The sequence below is a fragment of the Phyllobates terribilis genome, unplaced genomic scaffold (genome assembly GCF_046119375.1).
Source record: "Phyllobates terribilis strain yellow unplaced genomic scaffold, ASM4611937v1 Scaffold_5__5_contigs__length_657084704, whole genome shotgun sequence".
NCBI classification, from domain to species: Eukaryota; Metazoa; Chordata; class Amphibia; order Anura; family Dendrobatidae; genus Phyllobates; species Phyllobates terribilis.
Window position 1 is genome coordinate 96861393 of NW_027362765.1, and position 22511 is coordinate 96883903.

A 22511-nucleotide genomic window follows, 5' to 3' on the forward strand; every position below is an offset into this window, starting at 1 on the left:
CCTGAAAGTGTTCAAGGTGGCCATCCAGCTTCTGTCCCCTTCACATTCTGCCATGAGACTCACTGCTGAGCTTGCGTCCGCAGCCACTTGCCAGGTATCGTGCGATGGATGCCACAACTGCGGCGCCTCCCGATACAGAAGTGAGAGGCGCTGGATCAACTCGGCCTAGACGCCGAAGGTCATCCCACGATCAGATTCCCTGTGATCACTGCAGATTTATACTTCTTTATCTGCAAAATGTCACCACATTCAGTGCAGCCCTAGTCTAAAAGAGACGGGCAAGCTATTGTTCCCTGCTATCAGCCATTATCGGTAATGTGTCTGCTGCTCAAACGTGTTTTTTTTTTTTTTTTTTTCACCCTACAGCAAAAAGATGGCACCTTTGCTGCTGGAGGATATATGCCCCCATTACGATTCAAAGTCTTGACCCTGGTCGTCGTGTTTGGTACCATGATGGGTGGAATTCTGATACCAAATGGTAAGTCCCCTGTCCCTTGTAACTAAGAGTCGGTATGGTGATGAAGCGGCCATATGTTTAGCCTTCTTGACAAATAGGGGGTCTTAATCTCGGGGGTCTTAATCTCGTCAGGGCAGCCGTTGCTCCCATACACAAGCACTAATGGGCATCGGGTAGTCAGCAGCCGCAAGACACCTCTGACATTAGATTATTTTTCATAAGAACGAAATTGAAATCCAGCTTTTTGATCTTTCTTTATCCTGTCACAGGGGAAGAGTCTCTCTGCCCTCATCCATATTATATGGTTGGTCGGTCCTTCCCGATTCGGCCGGGTCAGCCGACTATGACCTAATGTGTATGGCCGGCTCATTTGTAAGAAGTGGTCCTAAATTTCAGCCCTTAAGTGTTCTCAGGGGCCACTCACTTTCTCCCCGGGAGGTATTGAGGATGATACCTTGTCAGATGTCTGCCAGCAGGGGCTCACGATCGGCAGGTATCATGCATACACCAGCTGACATTACGTCCTTAACGCCGCTGTCTTACTGATGCAAAAGCATATGACAACAGACCTTACGGCACGATGGACTTCATTTGCACCTCGAACTGTTTAAAGTTAGTTTTTACAGCCAAAGATGAGTTGGCTCAGTAATAAATGGTGCCCCCTAGGAGGATCTTCCAGGTATTGCACCAAAGAATGGCTGCAAAGTTTAAGTAAATTATCTAGTGTGTCCACATCTCTTTCTACACTGTGCACAGGGGTGAGAGCATGAGCGTACTCCTGCCGGTGCCAGCGCTCAGGGAATCTGAACTGTGAGGTTACAACACGCGCCTGGCACAAACATTACTTGGCTGGACAGACTTGGATAGTCAGGATGTGTCAACTTTGGCCCAACTTAGGTATAAGAAAAATACCCAGAGTCATTGATGTCAGTGGGGACGGGTGGAGCGGGTCTAAAAACCGCGATTGCTAAAAGACAGGGGGCGATTAGCCAATTCGATCCATCGTTTGACACAATCCCTCCCCCTCTTTATGGCAATCTGTGGGGTTCTCACAGCGGTCACCTATCCAGTGCATATGTGATGACTTGCTTACACCATAATACCACTGCATTTATGAGGCACTGCTGCTTCCGCCCCACCGAGTCTGCTGTTCAAAAGGATCTAATACTTCTGTCTCTACATGCGTAATATATCTGTGTATGCACAATGACCCCGCTCCTTCACTTTCAGTGGAGACCATCCTCGGACTGACTGGAGCCACAATGGGGAGCCTGATCTGCTTCATCTGCCCCGCCATCATCTATAAGAAGATCCACAAGAACGGCCTCATATCCCAGGTCTGTGCCCCGGGAGCAGATAGGAGATTGTGTACCTACAGCCAATAAGACTGTGAGCTCTCGCAGCGCCCCAGACCCCGCGCGGTGTCCTGTGAGCTTGCTCAGCGCCCCAGACCCCGCGTGGCGTCCTGTGAGCTCGCTCAGCGCCCCAGATCCCGCGCGGCGTCCTGTGAGCTCGCTCAGCGCCCCAGACCCCGCGCGGCGTCCTGTGAGCTCGCTCAGCGCCCCAGACCCCGCGCGGCGTCCTGTGAGCTCGCTCAGCGCCCCAGACCCCGCGCGGCGTCCTGTGAGCTCGCTCAGCGCCCCAGACCCCGCGCGGCGTCCTGTGAGCTCGCTCAGCGCCCCAGACCCCGCGCGGCGTCCTGTGAGCTCGCGCAGCGCCCCAGACCCCGCGCGGCGTCCTGTGAGCTCGCGCAGCGCCCCAGACCCCGCGCGGCGTCCTGTGAGCTCGCGCTGCGCCCCAGACCCCGCGCGGCGTCCTGTGAGCTCGCGCTGCGCCCCAGACCCCGCGCGGCGTCCTGTGAGCTCGCGCTGCGCCCCAGACCCCGCGCGGCGTCCTGTGAGCTCGCGCTGCGCCCCAGACCCCGCGCGGCGTCCTGTGAGCTCGCGCTGCGCCCCAGACCCCGCGCGGCGTCCTGTGAGCTCGCGCTGCGCCCCAGACCCCGCGCGGCGTCCTGTGAGCTCGCGCTGCGCCCCAGACCCCGCGCGGCGTCCTGTGAGCTCGCGCTGCGCCCCAGACCCCGCGCGGCGTCCTGTGAGCTCGCGCTGCGCCCCAGACCCCGCGCGGCGTCCTGTGAGCTCGCGCTGCGCCCCAGACCCCGCGCGGCGTCCTGTGAGCTCGCGCTGCGCCCCAGACCCCGCGCGGCGTCCTGTGAGCTCGCGCTGCGCCCCAGACCCCGCGCGGCGTCCTGTGAGCTCGCGCTGCGCCCCAGACCCCGCGCGGCGTCCTGTGAGCTCGCGCTGCGCCCCAGACCCCGCGCGGCGTCCTGTGAGCTCGCGCTGCGCCCCAGACCCCGCGCGGCGTCCTGTGAGCTCGCGCTGCGCCCCAGACCCCGCGCGGCGTCCTGTGAGCTCGCGCAGCGCCCCAGACCCCGCGCGGCGTCCTGTGAGCTCGCTCAGCGCCCCAGACCCCGCGCGGCGTCCTGTGAGCTCGCTCAGCGCCCCAGACCCCGCGCGGCGTCCTGTGAGCTCGCTCAGCGCCCCAGACCCCGCGCGGCGTCCTGTGAGCTCGCTCAGCGCCCCAGACCCCGCGCGGCGTCCTGTGAGCTCGCTCAGCGCCCCAGACCCCGCGCGGCGTCCTGTGAGCTCGCTCAGCGCCCCAGACCCCGCGCGGCGTCCTGTGAGCTCGCTCAGCGCCCCAGACCCCGCGCGGCGTCCTGTGAGCTCGCTCAGCGCCCCAGACCCCGTGCAGTACAGATGTTACCGCCAACGCCTTATAATTCTGCCAACAAGTAGTTAATTACGGCATTCAGGAAGCCCTCGGCTCTGACTGGCTTAGTTAAGAGGCAGAGCACCCACGCAGGCAAGCGGAAGTTGAAAAGGGCAAATTATCAGGACTGTGAGGAGATGAGAACTTGCGATTGTCCTTTTCCTTTTCAGTAGACCTCATTTCCAGCTGACAGCATTAGTGACCCCCGAAGGCCGACAACAACAGGATCCTGGTCTAAATCCTGATGAGGAACCCTGCAATGTGAAAAGCAGTCATTAAAGGGATTGTCAGCTTTGGACAATTCTACGTTAGATGGAGGTCTTGTTAATAAGCTTATCACAAAGTGTCTCCTTGCTGGGACCCCCAGTGATCAGCTGCAGCTATGGGGAATCCTAATAGTAAATGTTCCCTTTTCCTGCAGCGCCACCACATAGTAAATGGCGGTATTACAGCTGACATATGTGTGTAATACAGGACAGTTCCTCTCTCCACTCTGGCCAATAGATAAGGGTCCTAAAGAATAGAAACGCACTATTCATATACCCCGAAATGCTAAGCCAGATGCTTCCTTTAATAGTGGGGGGTGATGTTGCCCCTTTTTGGCTTCTCATCAAGATCAGATGGCAGCATCTCTCGGTGGAGGACATGACAAGTCTGTCCATTACAAGGGCAGTCTATTCATTTCAAGGGGCATCATGAAATACTTCATATTGCCCCGCGGTGGCGCTGCAGGGAAACAACCCTTGCATGTCGGGTAGTCTGCAATCCACTGATCACGGGGAACATTTCTAAAAACAATCTATATAAATAGTTTAGTCAGTCCATTGCTAGCATGATCGATTCATCGTGGTTGAAATGGAAATGATCCTGTCCGTCTGTGGGGCAATTGCACAAATAGCACTTCCCGAAATCGTATCTCCTAAACGGCTGCCTGTACTCTGCTGATGGAAAAGTAAAAACTGGCGTCCATCGGCCACTTGACAGGCATCGTGCATGAGATGTGGCCCGCGGCCGTCAGATGCACCATCCAATGCTGAATAAACCCCTTTAAGTAGCTTTCTGCCTTATTACTTTCCTATGCCTTTTGCCTCCTGTGAAACTTATGGCAGCGGCTCAGCTAAGTCTGCAGTCTTGCACCACAACTCCCAGCAGGCGCCGGCTGAAGTTCCTATGTGCCCCAGTGACCTTATTTTACCTCCACATCCCATTTGCAGCTGAACAGGGTAAAGGGAAAACCACAGCCGCAGTCTTTGGAAATTTAGGTCAGGGCACTAATAGCGCTGGGGCCAGATTACACCATAGCAGAGCGGACCAACTTAACACGTGGCAAGAATAGGCATCCCTAAGGAAAAGCTATAGGCGAGGGTTAACCCTTCAGGGCTGGGATGCATACATGATGGTGAGGTGAGTAGCTGCTTCCTTTGGCGTCAGGTCAGCCATGTAAATTCATATGGGCCCCAGGCTCCAAAAACACGCAGATTAGTGAATCAGGGTGACATATTCGACTATGCATCCTGCGGCCTGCGGATGGCGCCATGTCTCACATTCTGTTTTTCCTTTACAGTTTATCTTTGGAGTCGGCCTGGTGATTCTCGTGATCAGCACTTATGCAACTTTGACCGTCCCGGGGGAGCCGTCCATACAAGTCAAATCCGATCTGCAGGGAAGAGAAGGGTTTAAAGAAGCAGAGCTGGAGGAGACCATTCCCAAAATATCAGGTGAGGTTACCCGAGGGTACGTCTTAGATTATGTGTTGCCCTATTTGCTTTGACGGTCGCTCCTGGCCCCATTCAGCTATCTTTGTGACACTTTACATGTATGAAAAAACCTGAAATATATAAATCATGACCTAGACAACCACAAAAAAACATACTGACACTTCCCTGGTGGTCTAGGGCAGTGAAAGGTTTAATGTCTTTAGGTCTTGAGGCCTAGGATGGAAGAATAGGTATATAACTTGTTTTCTGGTGCTATTGGGTAGAAGAAGGGTTAATATTGAACAGTGATGTAGGGTAAATGGTAGGGTTCATATTTTATTACCTGGTGGTCTAGGGAAGTTCTTATTCCACGGTGGTCTAGGATAAATGGTAAAGGCTCATTTTATTTTATTCCAAAGTGCTCTAGGGTATATGGTGGGGGTTCATATTTCCCCGATGGTCCTATTGCATATGGTTGGGGTTCATGTTTTATTCCCTGGTGGTCTGGGGTAAAGAGTGGGAGTTTATATTAAATCCCGCCATGGTCTTAGAGAATATGATTGGGATTAGTATTTTATTCCCTAGCGGTCGAGGGTATATGGTAGTGCTTCATGTTCCCTGGTGTATAGGGTATATGCAGAGGGTTCATGTTTTTATTCCCTGGTGGACTAGAGTATAATCCTATGAGTTGATATTTTATTCTGCAATGCTCTTGGGGTATATGATTGGTGTTCATATTTTATTCATTACCTGGTGGTCTAGGGTATATGGTAGTGATTCACCCTGGAGATCTTAAGCTACATGATAGGGGTTCATACTCTCTGGAATTCTAGGATGTGTTTGGGGTCTATATTTGATTCTCTGGTGGTCTTCGGGTATGTGGTGAGGGCTCATATTCCCTGATGGGGTTCATATTTTATTTCTAAATGTTCTAGGGAATACGGTGGGGGTTCATATTCCCTGGTGGTCTAGGGTATATGGTAGTGTTTCATGTACCATATACCACAGCTGTATGTATGGTGCTGTTCTTGGATAAACCACGGGGGGATGGGGTGCAAAGAGTCAGTAATATCCTATTGTATGCGGAGGCCTTCAGCCCCTTTAAACTACAAGGCAATCCCCAAACTCTGACAGGTTTTATTATGTGATCTTACAGAATGCATTATACATGTTTATGTCTTGCACACATTGCCTGTTTATGTCGGGTTGTCAGGCGATCGCCATGGGAAGGGGACGTCGTTTCATTGTTTGTGTCCACAGGTCTTAAAATATCCCGATCTGATCTATACCGTGGTTCGTGTGCGACTAGAGCAGGACACAAGGACACGGCATTGATGTAAGGAGCTCTGGGGATTCTTCTGCTTTCAGATCAGTGTTTATGATCAGGGCTTTCCAGCTGCTTCCTGAGATTGTGCAGAATACAGTGAGGAAACGGAGGTCAGAGTGGCTACCTGGATATCCTCAAATAATCCCAGGGAAAATCACTGGTGTCCTGTTTACCCCCTATAGTTTATCTGAGGCTGACGAATAATTAATATATCAAATCAATGCAGACCAAACGATTAGTGATTCCTTTCCTAATAAGGAATCCCCATTTTCCAATTATAGGATATACAAGTGCATCTCACAAAATTAGAATATCATCAAAAAGTTAATTTATTTCAGTTCTTCAATACAAAAAGTGAAACTCATATATTATATAGAGTCATTACAAGCAGAGTGATCTATTTCAAGTGTTTATTTCTGTTAATGTTGATGATTATGGCTTACAGCCAATGAAAACACAAAAGTCATTCTCTCAGTAAATTAAAATAATTAACAAAAACTCCTGCAAAGGCTTCCTAAGTGTTTAAAAAGGTCCCTTAGTCTGTTTCAGTAGGCTCCACAATCATGGGGAAGACTGCTGACTTGACAGATGTCCAGAAGGCAGTCATTGACACACTCTACAAGGGCCCAGAGTTCCAATTTTAATTTGGAAATCAAGGTCCCAGAGTCTAGGGCAGTGTTTCCCAAACCCCATCCTCACGGCCCCCCACAGGTCATGTTTTCAGGATCTCCTTAGTATTACACAGGTGATTGAAGTATCATCAAGGCATCAGGAATTCTCTCACCTGTGCAATACTAAGGAGATCCTGAAAACATGACATGTGGGGGGCTGTGAGGATGGGGTTTGGGAAACACTGGTCTAGAGGAAGAGTGGAGAGGCCACAATCCAAGCTGCTTGAGGTCTAGTGTGAAGTTTCCACAATCAGTGATGGTTTGAGGAGCCATGTCATCTGCTGGTGTAGGTCCACTGTGTTTTATCAAGACCAAAGTCAGCGCAGCCATCTACCAGGAAATTTTAGAGTACTTTGTGCTTCCCTCTACCGACAAGCTTATTGGAGGTGGAAATTTCATGGAGGACTTGGCACCTGTCCACACTGCCAAAAGTACCAATACCTGGTTTACAAACAACAGTATCACTGTGCTTGATTGGCCAGCAAACTCGCCTGACCTTAATCCCATAGAGAATCTATGGGGTATTGTCAAGAGGAAGATGAGGACACCAGACCCTACAATGCGGACGAGCTGAAGGCTGCTATCAAAGCAACCTGGGCTTCCATAACACCTCAGCAGTGCCACAGGCTGATCGCCTCCATGCCACGCCGCATTGATGCAGTAAGTGATGCAAAAGGAGCCCCGACCAATTATTGAGCGCATTTACTGAACATACATTTCAGTAGGACAACATTTCTGATTTTATAAACATTTTTCAAGCTGTTGTTATAAGGTATTCTAATTTACTGAGATAATGACTTTTGTGTTTTCATTGGCTATAAGCCATAATCATCAACATTAACAGAAATAAACACTTGAAATAGATCACTCTGTTTGTAATGACTCTATATAATGAGTTTCACTTTTTGTATTGAAGAACTAAAATAAATAAACTTTTTGATGATATTCTAATTTAGTGAAATGCACCTGTACACATATACACACGTGGTCATGATTGTTTAATGAAAGAAAAACCCACAATGGTCGCAGAAATGACTCGAATCTGACAAAAGTAATAATAAATTAAAAATCTATGAAAATGAACAAATGAAAGTCAGACATTGCTTTTCAACCCTGCTTCCACAGAATTAAAAAAAATTAAACACATGAAATAGGCCTGGACAGAAATAATGGTACTTTTAACTTTAATATTTTGTTGAACAATCTTTTGAGGCAATCACTGCAATCAAACGATTCCTGTAACTGTCAATGAGACTTCTGCACCTCTCGACAGGTATTTTGGCCCACTCCTCATGAGCAAACTGCTCCACTTGTCTCGTGTTTGAAGGTTGCCTTTTCCAGACGGCATGTTTCAGCTCTTTCCAAAGATGCTCAATAGGATTTAGATCAGGGCTCATAGAAGGCCACTTCAGAATAGTCCAATGTTTTCCTTTTAGCCATTCTTGGGTGTTTTTAGCTGTGTGTTTTGGGTCATTATCCTGTTGCAAGACCCATGACCTGCGACTGAGACCAAGCTTTCTGACACTGGGCAGCACATTTCTCTCTAGAATCCCTTGATAGTCTTGAGATTTCATTGTACCCTGCTCAGATTCAAGACACCCTGTGCCAGATGCAGCAAAGCAGCCCCAGAACATAACAGAGCCTCCTCCATGTTTCACAGTAGGGACAGTGTTCTTCTCTTGATATGCTTCATTTTTCCATCTGTGAACATAGAGCTGATGTGCCTTGCCAAAAACTTCCATTTTTGTCTCAATTGTCCATAGGACATTCTCCCAGAAGCTTTGTGACTTGTCAACATGTAGTTTGGCAAATTCCAGGCTGGCTTTTTTATGATTTTTTTTTTTTTCAACAATGGTGTTCTCCTTGGTCATCTCCCATGAAGTCCACTTTGGATCAAACAACGACGGATGGTGCGATCTGACATTGATGTTCCTTGAGCTTTAATCTCTTTAGAAGTTTTCCTGGGCTCTTTTGTTACCATTTGTATTATCCGTCTCTTTGATTTGTCATCAATTTTCCTCCGGTGGCCAAGTCCAGGGAGGTTGGCTACAGTCCCATTTCTGAATAATATGTGCACCTGTAGTCACGGGAACATCAAGCTGCTTGGAGATGGTCTTATAACCTTTACCTTTAACATGCTTATCTATAATTTTCTTTCTAATCTCCTGAGACAACTCTTTCCTTTGCTTCCTCTGGTCCATGTTGAGTGTGGTACACACCATGTCACCAAACAGCACAGTAAGTATCTGTAGCCCTATATACAGGCCCACTGACTGATTACAAGATTGTAGACACCTGTGATGCTAATTAGTGGACACAACTTGATTTAACATGTCCCTTTTGTCACATTATTTTCAGGGGTACCATCATTTCTGTCCAGGCCTATTTCATGAGTTTAATTTTTTTTACATTTCTGTGGAAGCAGGGTTGAAAAGCAATGTCTGACTTTCATTTGTTCATTTTCATAGATTTTTAATTCATTATTGCTTTTGTCAGATTCAAGTTATTTCTGTGACCATTGTTGGTTTTTCTTTCATTAAACGAGGGGTACCAACAATTTTGACCGTGTGTGTGTGTGTGTGTGTGTGTGTGTGTGTGTGTGTGTGTGTGTGTGTGTGTGTGTGTGTATATAGATATTATAGTGGTATGAAAAAGTGTTTGCCCCCTTCCTGATTTCTTATTCTTTTTCATGTTTGTCACAAAAAAATGTAAATATTAGGCAAAGATATCACAAGTAAACACAAAATACAGTTTTTAAATGGAGGTCTTTATTAAGGGGAAAAGAAATCCAAACCTACAGGGCCCTGTGTGAAAAAGTGATTGCCCCTCCCCCCCTTAAAACATAAATTAACTGTGATTTATCACATCTTTGGAAAGCTGAGTTAAATTTCCCTAGTCACACCCAGGCCTGATTACTGCCACACCTGTTCTCAATTAAGAGATCACTTAAATAGGACCTGCCTGACAAAGTGAAGTAGACTAAAAGATCCTCAAAAGCTAGACATCATGCTGCGATCCAAAGACATTCAGGAACAAATGAGAAGCAAAGTAATTGAGATCTATCAGTTTGGAAAAGGTTATAAAGCCATTTCTAAAGCTTTGGGACTCCAGCAAACCACAGTGAGAGCCATTATCCACAAATGGTGAAAACATGGGACAGTGGGGAACGTTCCCAGTAGTGGCCGGCCGACCAAAATTACCCCAAGAGCGCAGCGAAGACTCATCCAAGAGGTCCCAAAAGACCCCACAACAATATGCAAACAACTGCAGGCCTCACTTGCCTCATAAGGTCCGTGTTCATGACTCCACCATAAGAAAGAGACTGGGCAAAAATGGCATTCATGGCAGAGTTCCAAGACGAGAACCACTGCTGAGCAAAATGAACATAAAGGCTCGTCTTAGTTTCGCCAGAAAACATCTTGATGATCGCCAAGACTTTTGGGAGAATACTTTGTTGACTGACAAGACAAAAGTTGAACTTTTTGGAAGGTGTATGTCCCATTACATCTGGCACAGAAGTAACACAGCATTTCAGAAAAGGAACATCATACTAACTGTAAAATATGGTGGTGGTAGTGTGATGGTCTGGGGCTGTTTTGCTGCTTCAGGACCTGGAAGACTTGCTGTGGAACCATGAATTCTGCTGTCTACTAAAACATCCTGAAGAAAATGTACGGCCATTTGTTCGTGACCTCAAGCTGAAGTGCATTTGGGTTATGCAGCTGGACAATGATCCAAAACACACCAGCAAGTCCACCTCTGAATGGTTTAAGAAAAACAAAATTAAGACTTTGGAGTGGCCTAGTTTAAGTCCTGACCTTAATCCGATTGAGATGCTGTGGCATATGACCTTAAAAAAAGCTGTTCATGCTCTGAAACCCTCCAATGTGGCTGAAGTACAACAATTTTGCACAGATGAGTGGCCAAAATTCCTCCAGAGCGTTGTAAAAGACTCATTGCTGGTTATCGCAAACTCTTGATTGTAGTTTTTGCTTCTAAAGGTGGCCCAACCAGTTATTAGGTTTGGGGGGCAATCACTTTTTCACACAGGGCCCTGTAGATTTGGATTTCTTTTTCCCCTAATAATAAAGACCTTCAATTAAAAACTGAATTCTGTGTTTACTTCTGTTATCTTTATCTAATATTTAAATTTATTATGTGATCTGAAACATGTAAGTGTGACATATACTGTACATATATATGTATATGCGCATATTGAGCTATACATCAGGTATTATTCCTGGAAATTAAGGAATAAATTGATAACTTGTGTTACTATTTGTTAAAGCACCACTCCAGCGTTTAGTTGTTTTTATTTTACCGCTGGAGTGGTGCTATCAATCTAAGGTCCCTGTACTTAGTCTGATACTTGCCTGCCGCTGTCTTAACCTTCTTTTATTTCCACTTTCGCTGGTCTCTGGAAGTTTGTGACTTGCCGGATCGCTCCAGTGTTTCATGGTGCGAGTCGGAGGTCACAACTCAATACAAGTCTATGGGAGTCTCGTTCTAGCCTCATTCTGACTTTAATAGACTTGCATTGAGAGCTTATGACTTCCGGCCAGTCAGAAGTTGCGGTCACAAGAGGGTGCTGTGGGACCGGAGCTGCGCTGAAAAAAGGTGAAGACGCAGGAGGGTGAGTATATGACCGGGGGCAAGGGGCTTACATTAGAAACATCACTCGAGGGCTGAAAAAAACAAACGCTAGAGTGTTGCTTTAATAGAAAATGTCCTTGTACCCTCTGACACTGTGAAAGCAACGCCGACATTGTTGTACTGTATATAGAATACCTTCTCTGTAGACACAGCAGATTGATAGGATCTGCCATCACTTTATGATTTTGGGGGCAAAATCATTGATTTCCCTTGCTCTATTCCGCTGTTGCAGTCACTGTGTACATACATTACATTACTTATCCTGTACTGATCCTGAGTTACATCCTGTATTATACTCCAGAGCTGCACTCACTATTCTGCTGGTGCAGTCACTGTGTACATACATTACATTACTTATCCTGTACTGATCCTGAGTTACATCCTGTATTATACTCCAGAGCTGCACTCACTATTCTGCTGGTGGAGTCACTGTGTACATACATTACATTACTTATCCTGTATTATACTCCAGAGCTGCACTCACTATTCTGCTGGTACAGTCACTGTGTACATACATTACATTACTTATCCTGTACTGATCCTGAGTTACATCCTGTATTATACTCCAGAGCTGCACTCACTATTCTGCTGGTGCAGTCACTGTGTACATACATTACATTACTTATCCTGTACTGATCCTGAGTTACATCCTGTATTATACTCCAGAGCTGCACTCATTATTCTGCTGGTGCAGTCACTGTGTACATACATTACATTACTTATCCTGTACTGATCCTGAGTTACATCCTGTATTATACTCCAGAGCTGCACTCACTATTCTGCTGGTGGAGTCACTGTGTACATACATTACATTACTTATCCTGTATTATACTCCAGAGCTGCACTCACTATTCTGCTGGTGCAGTCACTGTGTACATACATTACTTATCCTGTACTAATCCTGAGTTACATCCTGTATTATACCCCAGAGCTGCACTCACTATTCTGCTGGTGCAGTCACTGTGTACATACATTACATTACTTATCCTGTACTGATCCTGAGTTACATCCTGTATTATACTCCAGAGCTGCACTCACTATTCTGCTGGTGCAGTCACTGTGTACATACATTACATTACTTATCCTGTACTGATCCTGAGTTGCATCCTGTATTATACTCCAGAGCTGCACTCACTATTCTGCTGGTGGAGTCACTGTGTACATACATTACATTACTTATCCTGTACTGATCCTGAGTTACATCCTGTATTATACTCCAGAGCTGCACTCACTATTCTGCTGGTGCAGTCACTGTGTACATACATTACATTACTTATCCTGTACTGATCCTGAGTTACATCCTGTATTATACTCCAGAGCTGCACTCATTATTCTGCTGGTGCAGTCACTGTGTACATACATTACATTACTTATCCTGTACTGATCCTGAGTTACATCCTGTATTATACTCCAGAGCTGCACTCACTATTCTGCTGGTGGAGTCACTGTGTACATACATTACATTACTTATCCTGTATTATACTCCAGAGCTGCACTTACTATTCTGCTGGTGCAGTCACTGTGTACATACATTACTGATCCTGTACTGACCCTGAGTTACATCCTGTATAATACTCCAGAGCTGCACTCACTATTCTGCTGGTGCAGTCACTGTGTACATACATTACATTACTTATCCTGTACTGATCCTGAGTTACATTCTGTATAATACTCCAGAGCTGCACTCACTATTCTGCTGGTGCAGTCACTGTGTACATACATTACATTACTGATCCTGTACTGACCCTGAGTTACATCCTGTATAATACTCCAGAGCTGCACTCACTATTCTGCAGGTGCAGTCACTGTGTACATACATTACATTACTTATCCTGTACTGATCCTGAGTTACATCCTGTATTATACTCCAGAGCTGCACTCACTATTCTGCTGGTGCAGTCACTGTGTACATACATTACATTACTTATCCTGTACTGATCCTGAGTTACATCCTGTATTATACTCCAGAGCTGCACTCACTATTCTGCAGGTGCAGTCACTGTGTACATACATTACATTACTTATCCTGTACTGATCCTGAGTTACATCCTGTATTATACTCCAGAGCTGCACTCACTATTCTGCTGGTGCAGTCACTGTGTACATACATTACATTACTTATCCTGTACTGATCCTGAGTTACATCCTGTATTATACTCCAGAGCTGCACTCACTATTCTGCTGGTGCAGTCACTGTGTACATACATTACATTACTTATCCTGTACTGATCCTGAGTTACCTCCTGTATTATACTCCAGAGCTGCACTCACTATTCTGCTGGTGTAGTCACTGTGTACATACATTACATTATTTATCCTGTACTGATCTGAGTTACATCCTGTATTATACTCCAGAGCTGCACTCACTATTCTGCTGGTGCAGTCACTGTGTACATACATTACTGATCCTGTACTGACCCTGAGTTACATCCTGTATAATACTCCAGAGCTGCACTCACTATTCTGCTGGTGCAGTCACTGTGTACATACATTACATTACTTATCCTGTACTGATCCTGAGTTACATCCTGTATTATACTCCAGAGCTGCACTCACTATTCTGCAGGTGCAGTCACTGTGTACATACATTACATTACTTATCCTGCACTGATCCTGAGTTACATCCTGTATTATACTCCAGAGCTGCACTCACTATTCTGCAGGTGCAGTCACTGTGTACATACATTACATTACTTATCCTGTACTGATCCTGAGTTACATCCTGTATTATACTCCAGAGCTGCACTCACTATTCTGCTGGTGCAGTCACTGTGTACATACATTACTGATCCTGTACTGACCCTGAGTTACATCCTGTATAATACTCCAGAGCTGCACTCACTGTTCTGCAGGTGCAGTCACTGTGTACATACATTACATTACTTATCCTGTACTGATCCTGAGTTACATCCTGTATTATACCCCAGAGCTGCACTCACTATTCTGCTGGTGCAGTCACTGTGTACATACATTACATTACTTATCCTGTACTGATCCTGAGTTACATCCTGTATTATACTCCAGAGCTGCACTCACTATTCTGCTGGTGGAGTCACTGTGTACATACATTACATTACTTATCCTGTACTGATCCTGAGTTACATCCTGTATTATACCCCAGAGCTGCACTCACTATTCTGCTGGTGCAGTCACTGTGTACATACATTACATTACTGATCCTGTACTGATCCTGAGTTACATCCTGTATTATACTCCAGAGCTGCACTCACTATTCTGCAGGTGCAGTCACTGTGTACATACATTACATTACTTATCCTGTACTGATCCTGAGTTACATCCTGTATTATACTCCAGAGCTGCACTCACTATTCTGCTGGTGCAATCACTGTGTACATACATTACATTACTTATCCTGTACTCATCCTGAGTTACATTCTGTATTATACTGCAGAGCTGCACTCACTATTCTGCTGGTGGAGTCACTATGTGCATACATTACATTACTTATCCTGCACTGATCCTGAGTTACATCCTGTATTATACTGCAGAGCTGCACTCACTATTCTGCTGGTGGAGTCACTATGTGCATACATTACATTACTTATCCTGTACTGATCCTGAGTTACATCCTGTATTATACTCCAGAGCTGCACTCACTATTCTGCTGGTGGAGTCACTGTGTACATACATTACATTACTTATCCTGTACTGATCCTGAGTTATTTCCTGTTTTATACTCCAGAGCTGCACTCACTATTCTGCTGGTGGAGTCACTGTGTACATACATTACATTACTTATCCTGTACTGATCCTGAGTTACATCCTGTATTATACCCCAGAGCTGCACTCACTATTCTGCTGGTGCAGTCACTGTGTACATACATTACATTACTTATCCTGTACTGATCCTGAGTTACATCCTGTATTATACTCCAGAGCTGCACTCACTATTCTGCTGGTGCAGTCACTGTGTACATACATTATATTCCTTATCCTATACTGATCCTGAGTTACATCCTGTATTATACTCCAGAGCTGCACTCACTATTCTGCTGGTGCAGTCACTGTGTACATACATTACATTACTTATCCTGTACTGATCCTGAGTTACATCCTGTATTATACTCCAGAGCTGCACTCACTATTCTGCTGGTGCAGTCACTGTGTACATACATTACATTACTTATCCTGTACTGATCCTGAGTTACATCCTGTATTATACTCCAGAGCTGCACTCACTCTTCTGCTGCATTCACAGCTGGAATCACAAAAAATGTCCCTTTCTCGTGTCTGCAGTTCCAAAACCAATTGTAGAAGAAGCAGCAGATGACCGAGACAAACCTAAGCTTCCTCCAAAGCAGGTAGAGGTGGAGCAGCCTCAGATTAAAGGACCTATTGATGTTCCACAAAAGGAGGAAGGAAAAAGGAAACAGCAAGAAGTACAACTGGACAGACCTGACCAAGGTACCATTCATACAAGGAGACTCCTCTGCTCTCCTGACAGGTCGGTTTTTAGTAAATACTTGTATTCACCCCATTAAATAAGGGCATCTTTTCACTTTTTATAGTGCGGTTCCCCTGTTATTCCTCCAGGAAATGTGTGTGTATATATAGACAGTAACCATTTCCCTTTTTAATGTGTCCTGTGAGTGTGTGACCAGGTAGGGACACATCAGTGGTGTCACCCTGATCATTGTCTCATCATCTTCTCTCGGTTAGCTGGCATTGCCGTCCCAGTTGGTGAAGCACATAGGCATGAACCTCCTGTCCCACGAGATGAAGTCCCTGTAGATGAACAGAAGGACCAGGAGGAGTCTCAGCAGAAGAACCTGCTGGATGCCGAGGTAGCCGTCGCTCCAAAGGATGGAAAACAGACTGCAAATAAAGAAGGTAATCCTGAATTAAAAGAGCAGCCTCCAGTAGAAATGGTGGAGAAAGACCACGCCGCGGTCCCCCAGCAGCCCCCACAGCAGGAGGGCTTACCTAATAAGGAACCAGAGAGGGACCCTGTAAAAGATGATCTGGGTGTCCAGCCAGCGGACAGAGATCAGCAGCCAGCAAAGAAAGCCGACGACGCTGATGACCTCAAGAACCTAGAAATTGTAGCAGGAGAGCCACCAAAAATCGATCTTGCCTTGGCCGAGAAAGTCCTTGAGAAGCAGCTCAGAGAAGGTAAGAAGTGCTGTTGTCCTCATTTTCCACCTTTTGAAAAATAAAGAACTTAACTTTTTTTTTTTTAAGAAAAAAAAAATAAAACATATATATATTTATTTCCCCATCTGCGAAAGTCCAGTCTAGAGAAGAAAAGATCAAAACTTCAGATTTTTTGGTCACTGCATCTCCCTAAAAAAGGCAATGCATTAAGAAGTGATCCCATCCTTGTATCTACCCCATAATGGTACCAATAAATATGTCAGGTCACCCTGCAAAAAACAAGTCTTCACACAGCAACATCATTGGAATAGTAAGTCAGAAAATAGCGACACAAACCAATGTATTTTTTTTCCCCCATAAATTTCAGGGATTTGGATTTTTTTTCACCACTTGTGCAATAACCAGAGTTATAGTTTTATATTGCTTAATTGTACTGATCTAAAGGATTATATTGCCAGGTGATTTTTTTACTGCACAAAGAGCCCAGTAAAAACAAAATCTCCCCCCAAAAATTGGTGGAATTGCTTTTTTTTTAACTTGCAATTTTTTCCTGTTTTTCAGTACATTATATGGTAAAATGACAACTCCAAACATAAAAAGAAAACAAAGTTAAGGATCTTACAAGGAGAGTAGAAAACAAAAGCGCAAAAAAGAAAATTGTCTGGAAAGGGGTTAAAAGGAAATGCATTTGCGCTTTTTCTTCAGTAGGGGGAGCTCTATATCATGACGGTCTGCCCGGTTTCCTCCCTCGCTGCACATTCTGCTCCCTTTAATAAGATTAGATGTGCATGGAGAAGAGCCGGCTGCTCTGATTGTGACCTTTTCACTGCCTTTCCAGATGAGAAGAAAGAGCAGGCAGCTGGTGACACCGGACCGGAGCAGCGTGATGTGAGAAATGTCGACATGAAGGCTGTGGAAAACCAAGAAGGTTGGTGCTTTTCTCTACGTTTACACTGCCATGAAACATTCAGCCCTGTGAGAATGTTTCCGCATTGCCGAGTATGACTCCTGGTCACACAGTTCTTCTCTGGCCACTGTCATGACATTCCAAAGTCAAGTTCATTCTTTTACTCCCCGAGTTTTACTTTTTTTGTCAAACTATTAAAAAGGCAAAGTTGCTGACGCAATTATTACAGCTTCCTAAGTGACTGGCACTCAGCTCTTCTACACTCCTGAATATTATATTCTTGTACATAGGAGCAGTATTATAGTATACAAAAAAGTTAATTTCTACTCACCACCTCCTGGAGCGCACGGATCCTGCTGTGTGGCAAGTTTTCAGAACTTAGAAAGAAATAAGTCCAGCGCTATAAGTCCATAAAAAATCCATTCTTCATTTATTTCATAGCTTCAAATAGTATAAAATCCATTAAGTCACAGTCCAGACATTAAAAACATACGCGTTTTGACGCAATGCAGTCAGTCCCCACTCACCAGATCCGGCCACTAGATGGGAACAGCTGTGCAGAGAAACCTGGCAGGGGATTAACCCCTTACAGACTGAAAACACACATTACATCAACTATGCATTTCTCTATTCATAATGGTAAATGAGATCCTGCTTGATATTGATACCATGTGGTGCCCTAGTGTTCAGCTGGTAGATCCAAGAAAACTAATAAGCCGCGAAACCTGGTGGATCTACCAGCTGAACACTAGGGCACCACATGGTATCAATATCAAGCAGGATCTCATTTACCATTATGAATAGAGAAATGCATAGTTGATGTAATGTGTGTTTTCAGTCTGTAAGGGGTTAATCCCCTGCCAGGTTTCTCTGCACAGCTGTTCCCATCTAGTGGCCGGATCTGGTGAGTGGGGACTGACTGCATTGCGTCAAAACGCGTATGTTTTTAATGTCTGGACTGTGACTTAATGGATTTTATACTATTTGAAGCTATGAAATAAATGAAGAATGGATATTTTATGGACTTATAGCGCTGGATTTCTTTCTCAGTATTATAGTAGTTATATTCTTGTACATAGGAGCAGTATTATAGTAGTTATATTCTTGTACATAGGGAGCAGTATTATAGTAGTTATATTCTTGTACATAGGGAGCAGTATTATAGTAGTTATAACTACTATAATACTGCTCCCTAAGTACTATAATTCTGCCCGCTATGTACAAGAATATAACTACTATAATACTGCCCCATGTACAAGAATATAACTACTATAATACTGCCCCATATGTACAATAATACAACTACTATAATACTGCCCCCTATGTACAAGAATATAACTACTATAATACTGCTCCTATGTACAAGAATATAACTACTATAATACTGCTCCCTATGTACAAGAATATAACTACTATAATACTGCTCCCTATGTACAAGAATATAACTACTATAATACTGCTCCCTATGTACAAGAATATAACTACTATAATACTGCCCCCTGTGTACAAGAATATAACTACTATAATACTGCTCCTATGTACAAGAATATAACTACTATAATACTGCCTCTATGTACAAGAATATAACTACTATAATACTCCCCTATGTACAATAATACAACTACTATAATACTGCCCCCTATGTACAAGAATATTAATCTGAATGAGCTTAGATTTGCTTCTTCCTTGCTTTGATGCCTTTTCTCTGTCTCTTTCCTCCTTGCTCTCCTGGATCCCTCACAGCTGATCTGAGGAGGCTAGCAGAACGTAAGCATGGCCGCGCGATACATGTGTAGCGTAGGGCCGCGCGATCCTTCTTCCTAGTATATATAGTTGACCTCTTCTAGGACTAATCTCCGTGACTTCATGTTCTTGTGCCTATGATTTATTGTTCAAATCCCCTTGTGGTTTGTGTTACTGTAGATTTTCTCTTTCACCCTCGGATCCTTTTAACATGGGCATTTTAATATTAAGAAACAAAATTTAATGCTTTACTCAAAGTTTTCTCTTCTCTTTCTCTCACGTACGACCATAGTAAGTTATGGCATATTCTTGTATGTACTACACCTACTGACGGATGGGAGTTCCACCACTCGCACAGGGGCACGCTGAGCCGTTGTGGAGTGGCTGGGGGGGCATGCCCGGCCGTTATGGGGAGGACTGTCACGCTCAGCCGTTGTAGAGAGGCTGGGGGTGAGGGGGGGCCACGCTTGCCCGTTGTGGCGGGGGGGGCCACGCTTGCCCGTTGTGGCGGGGGGGGGGCCACGCTTGCCCGTTGTGGCGGGGGGGGGGCCACGCTCGCCCGTTGTGGCGGGGGGGGGGCCACGCTCGCCCGTTGTGGCGGGGGGGGGGCCACGCTCGCCCGTTGTGGCGGGGGGGGGGCCACGCTCGCCCGTTGTGGCGGGGGGGGGGCCCACGCTCGCCCGTTGTGGCGGGGGGGGCCCACGCTCGCCCGTTGTGGCGGGGGGGGGCCCACGCTCGCCCGTTGTGGCGGGGGGGGGCCCACGCTCGCCCGTTGGCGGGGGGGGCCACGCTCGCCCGTTGTGGCGGGGGGGGGCCACGCTCGCCCGTTGTGGCGGGGGGGGGCACGCTCGCCCGTTGTGGCGGGGGCACGCTCGCCCGTTGTGGCGGGGGGGGGGCCACGCTCGCCCGTTGTGGCGGGGGGGGGCCACGCTCGCCCGTTGTGGCGGGGGGGGGCCCACGCTCGCCCGTTGTGGCGGGGGGGGGCCCACGCTCGCCCGTTGTGGCGGGGGGGGGCCACGCTAGCCCGTTGTGGCGGGGGGGGGGCCACGCTCGCCCGTTGTGGAGTGGCGGGGGTGGGCCACGCTCGCCCGTTGTGGAGTGGCGGGGGGGGGCCACGCTCGCCCGTTGTGGAGTGGCGGGGGGGGGCCACGCTCGCCCGTTGTGGAGTGGCGGGGGGGGCCACGCTCGCCCGTTGTGGTGTGTGGGGGGGGCCACGCTCGCCCGTTGTGGTGTGTGGGGGGGGCCACGCTCGCCCGTTGTGGTGTGTGGGGGGGGCCACGCTCGCCCGTTGTGGCGGGGGGGGGCACGCTCGCCCGTTGTGGAGTGGCTGGGGGAGGGGGGCCAAGCTTGCCGTTGTGGAGTGGTGGTGGGGGGCACGCCCGCCCGTTGTGGCGGGGGGGGGGGCCACGCTCGCCCGTTGTGGAGTGGCGGGCACGCTCAGCCGTGTGGAGTGCCTGGGGGAGGCATGCTTGAAGTATCATTAGGTAATGGCTAATCAGAAGTTGGGGTGTAGTGACATGTCTGGCCAATTGGTTGAGCAGGGCGCGGCAAGGGGGCATGCTGGAGCAGGCCTGCTCAGCGTAGATCTGTTATTTAGCAGGATTGTGATTCTGCTCTGGATCTGCAGAGGTCTGGTGATGGCTTTTCTTGTCTGAAGCCCTATAACCTCCTGACACAATACCAGACAGATATTCGCCTCGTATTGTTTTACCTTCCATTTTCGAATGTTCTGTGTTCGGATTACAGATGCAGGTAAAGCGGAGATGTTGGACCACGCCATCCTGCTACAGGTCATCAAGGAGCAGCAGGTGCAGCAGAAGAGACTTCTGGACCAGCAGGAAAAGCTGCTGGAGGTGATCAAGGAGCAGCACATGGAGATTCACCAGGAGCAGCAAGGTGAGACGCATCCAAGGGCAAGCAGGTCATTGCTATGTACAGATAATCGCTCACCAGTGCAGCATCCAATCTTATCCATTGTCTAGAACAATACGTTTAAGAAAAGGTAGGGACCCAGGACATTAGTCCTGAGTTCTCTCCTCTGGGTGGAAGCTGCTATAATATAAGCATTTTTACTCAAAGGAAGAATTGGGGTGAAATAATTGTTCATTTTTTGTACTAATTACTGTAACTGAATTTTTGTTCTAGGTGACAAACCAGAAGGACGAGCCATGGACCATTCGAAGAACGTGGAGGATGTTAAGACTGGAGAAGCAGACGAAGACTTAGACATGAAGAAGGTGCCACCAGTAGATGTACAACCAGAAGCACCTAAAAAGGAGGCAGATAAAGTTGCCAACCCAGTACCTGAAAAACCTGAACTGAAGGGTAATGGTCTGGATATCGCTGTGAAGGCCCAAAAGCCTGAGGTTAAAAAAAGTGATGATAACCTGGTCCGTCAGAAAGTTGAGCAGCAGAAGAATGAAGGCCATGTCCTGGATCAGGTGGCTGTGCCAGTCGTAAAGCAATCTCTGGAGAAATTCAAAGTACAGAAACCCGCACAGCAAGAGAAGGAAGTGCCGAAGATCCACGACCAGGTTCATGCGCAAGACCGAGACCAAGTGGAGGTATTGAAAGCTAAGGAGAACAGTGTTGTGCTGGCCTCTCCCGACAAGGAAGTCAAGATGAAGGAACATCCTCCTCCTATGGAGAAAGTCGTAAAAACAGGAGCCGACCCCTTAGACCAGCAGAAGGGACAACTTCAAGTCGGACCAGGGGATGGACCTGAACAAATTCAGCATTCGCATCAGGACCTACAGAATCAAGGCCAAAACGTCAACCTGGAAAAAGAAGTGGCCAGACCAGGAGAGTACATGCACCATGTTGGGGAGACCAAACTAGGAGCTGGTCCAGAAGATGGTGCTGCACCAGAAAACGAACAAGGGAAGCAGAACAGGGACCTGAAACTACAAGACGACTTGGAACTTAGAAGAAAGAAGAGAGACCTCGGGGATGAAGAATATATGGAGAAAGATGGAACTCATATAATAGGGTTCAACCACGCTCCCAACCCAAGAATTAACGACCTTCATGCCGCTATGGAGACTCATCTTAACGCCGCAGCGGCTGAGGCTGGTCTGCAAGCGGTGTACAGCCGGCAGATCAAGCAGGTCGCAGAACAAGAGAAAAAAAGATGATGATGGAAGGTGGCTCCACATTAGGCGCGGTTCACCGGGAA

General features: G+C 46.8%; 1 protein-coding gene across 2 annotated transcripts in view; it reads left to right on the forward strand.

The window, feature by feature from the left end:
- SLC38A10 (solute carrier family 38 member 10) overlaps nt 1-22511 on the forward strand; it is a 34729-nt gene extending 12218 nt beyond the window's left edge. The window contains exons 9-17 of one of the 2 annotated variants that reach the window (XM_073682574.1): nt 367-478; nt 1688-1794; nt 4788-4941; nt 15829-15996; nt 16252-16704; nt 17525-17614; nt 19337-19360; nt 21083-21232; nt 21482-22511. In XM_073682574.1, the coding sequence (XP_073538675.1) occupies nt 367-478; nt 1688-1794; nt 4788-4941; nt 15829-15996; nt 16252-16704; nt 17525-17614; nt 19337-19360; nt 21083-21232; nt 21482-22470 (2247 nt within the window). In that variant the 3' untranslated portion in view covers nt 22471-22511. The remainder of the gene's footprint in view (nt 1-366; nt 479-1687; nt 1795-4787; nt 4942-15828; nt 15997-16251; nt 16705-17524; nt 17615-19336; nt 19361-21082; nt 21233-21481) is intronic. The other variant, XM_073682575.1, reaches the window with a different exon arrangement.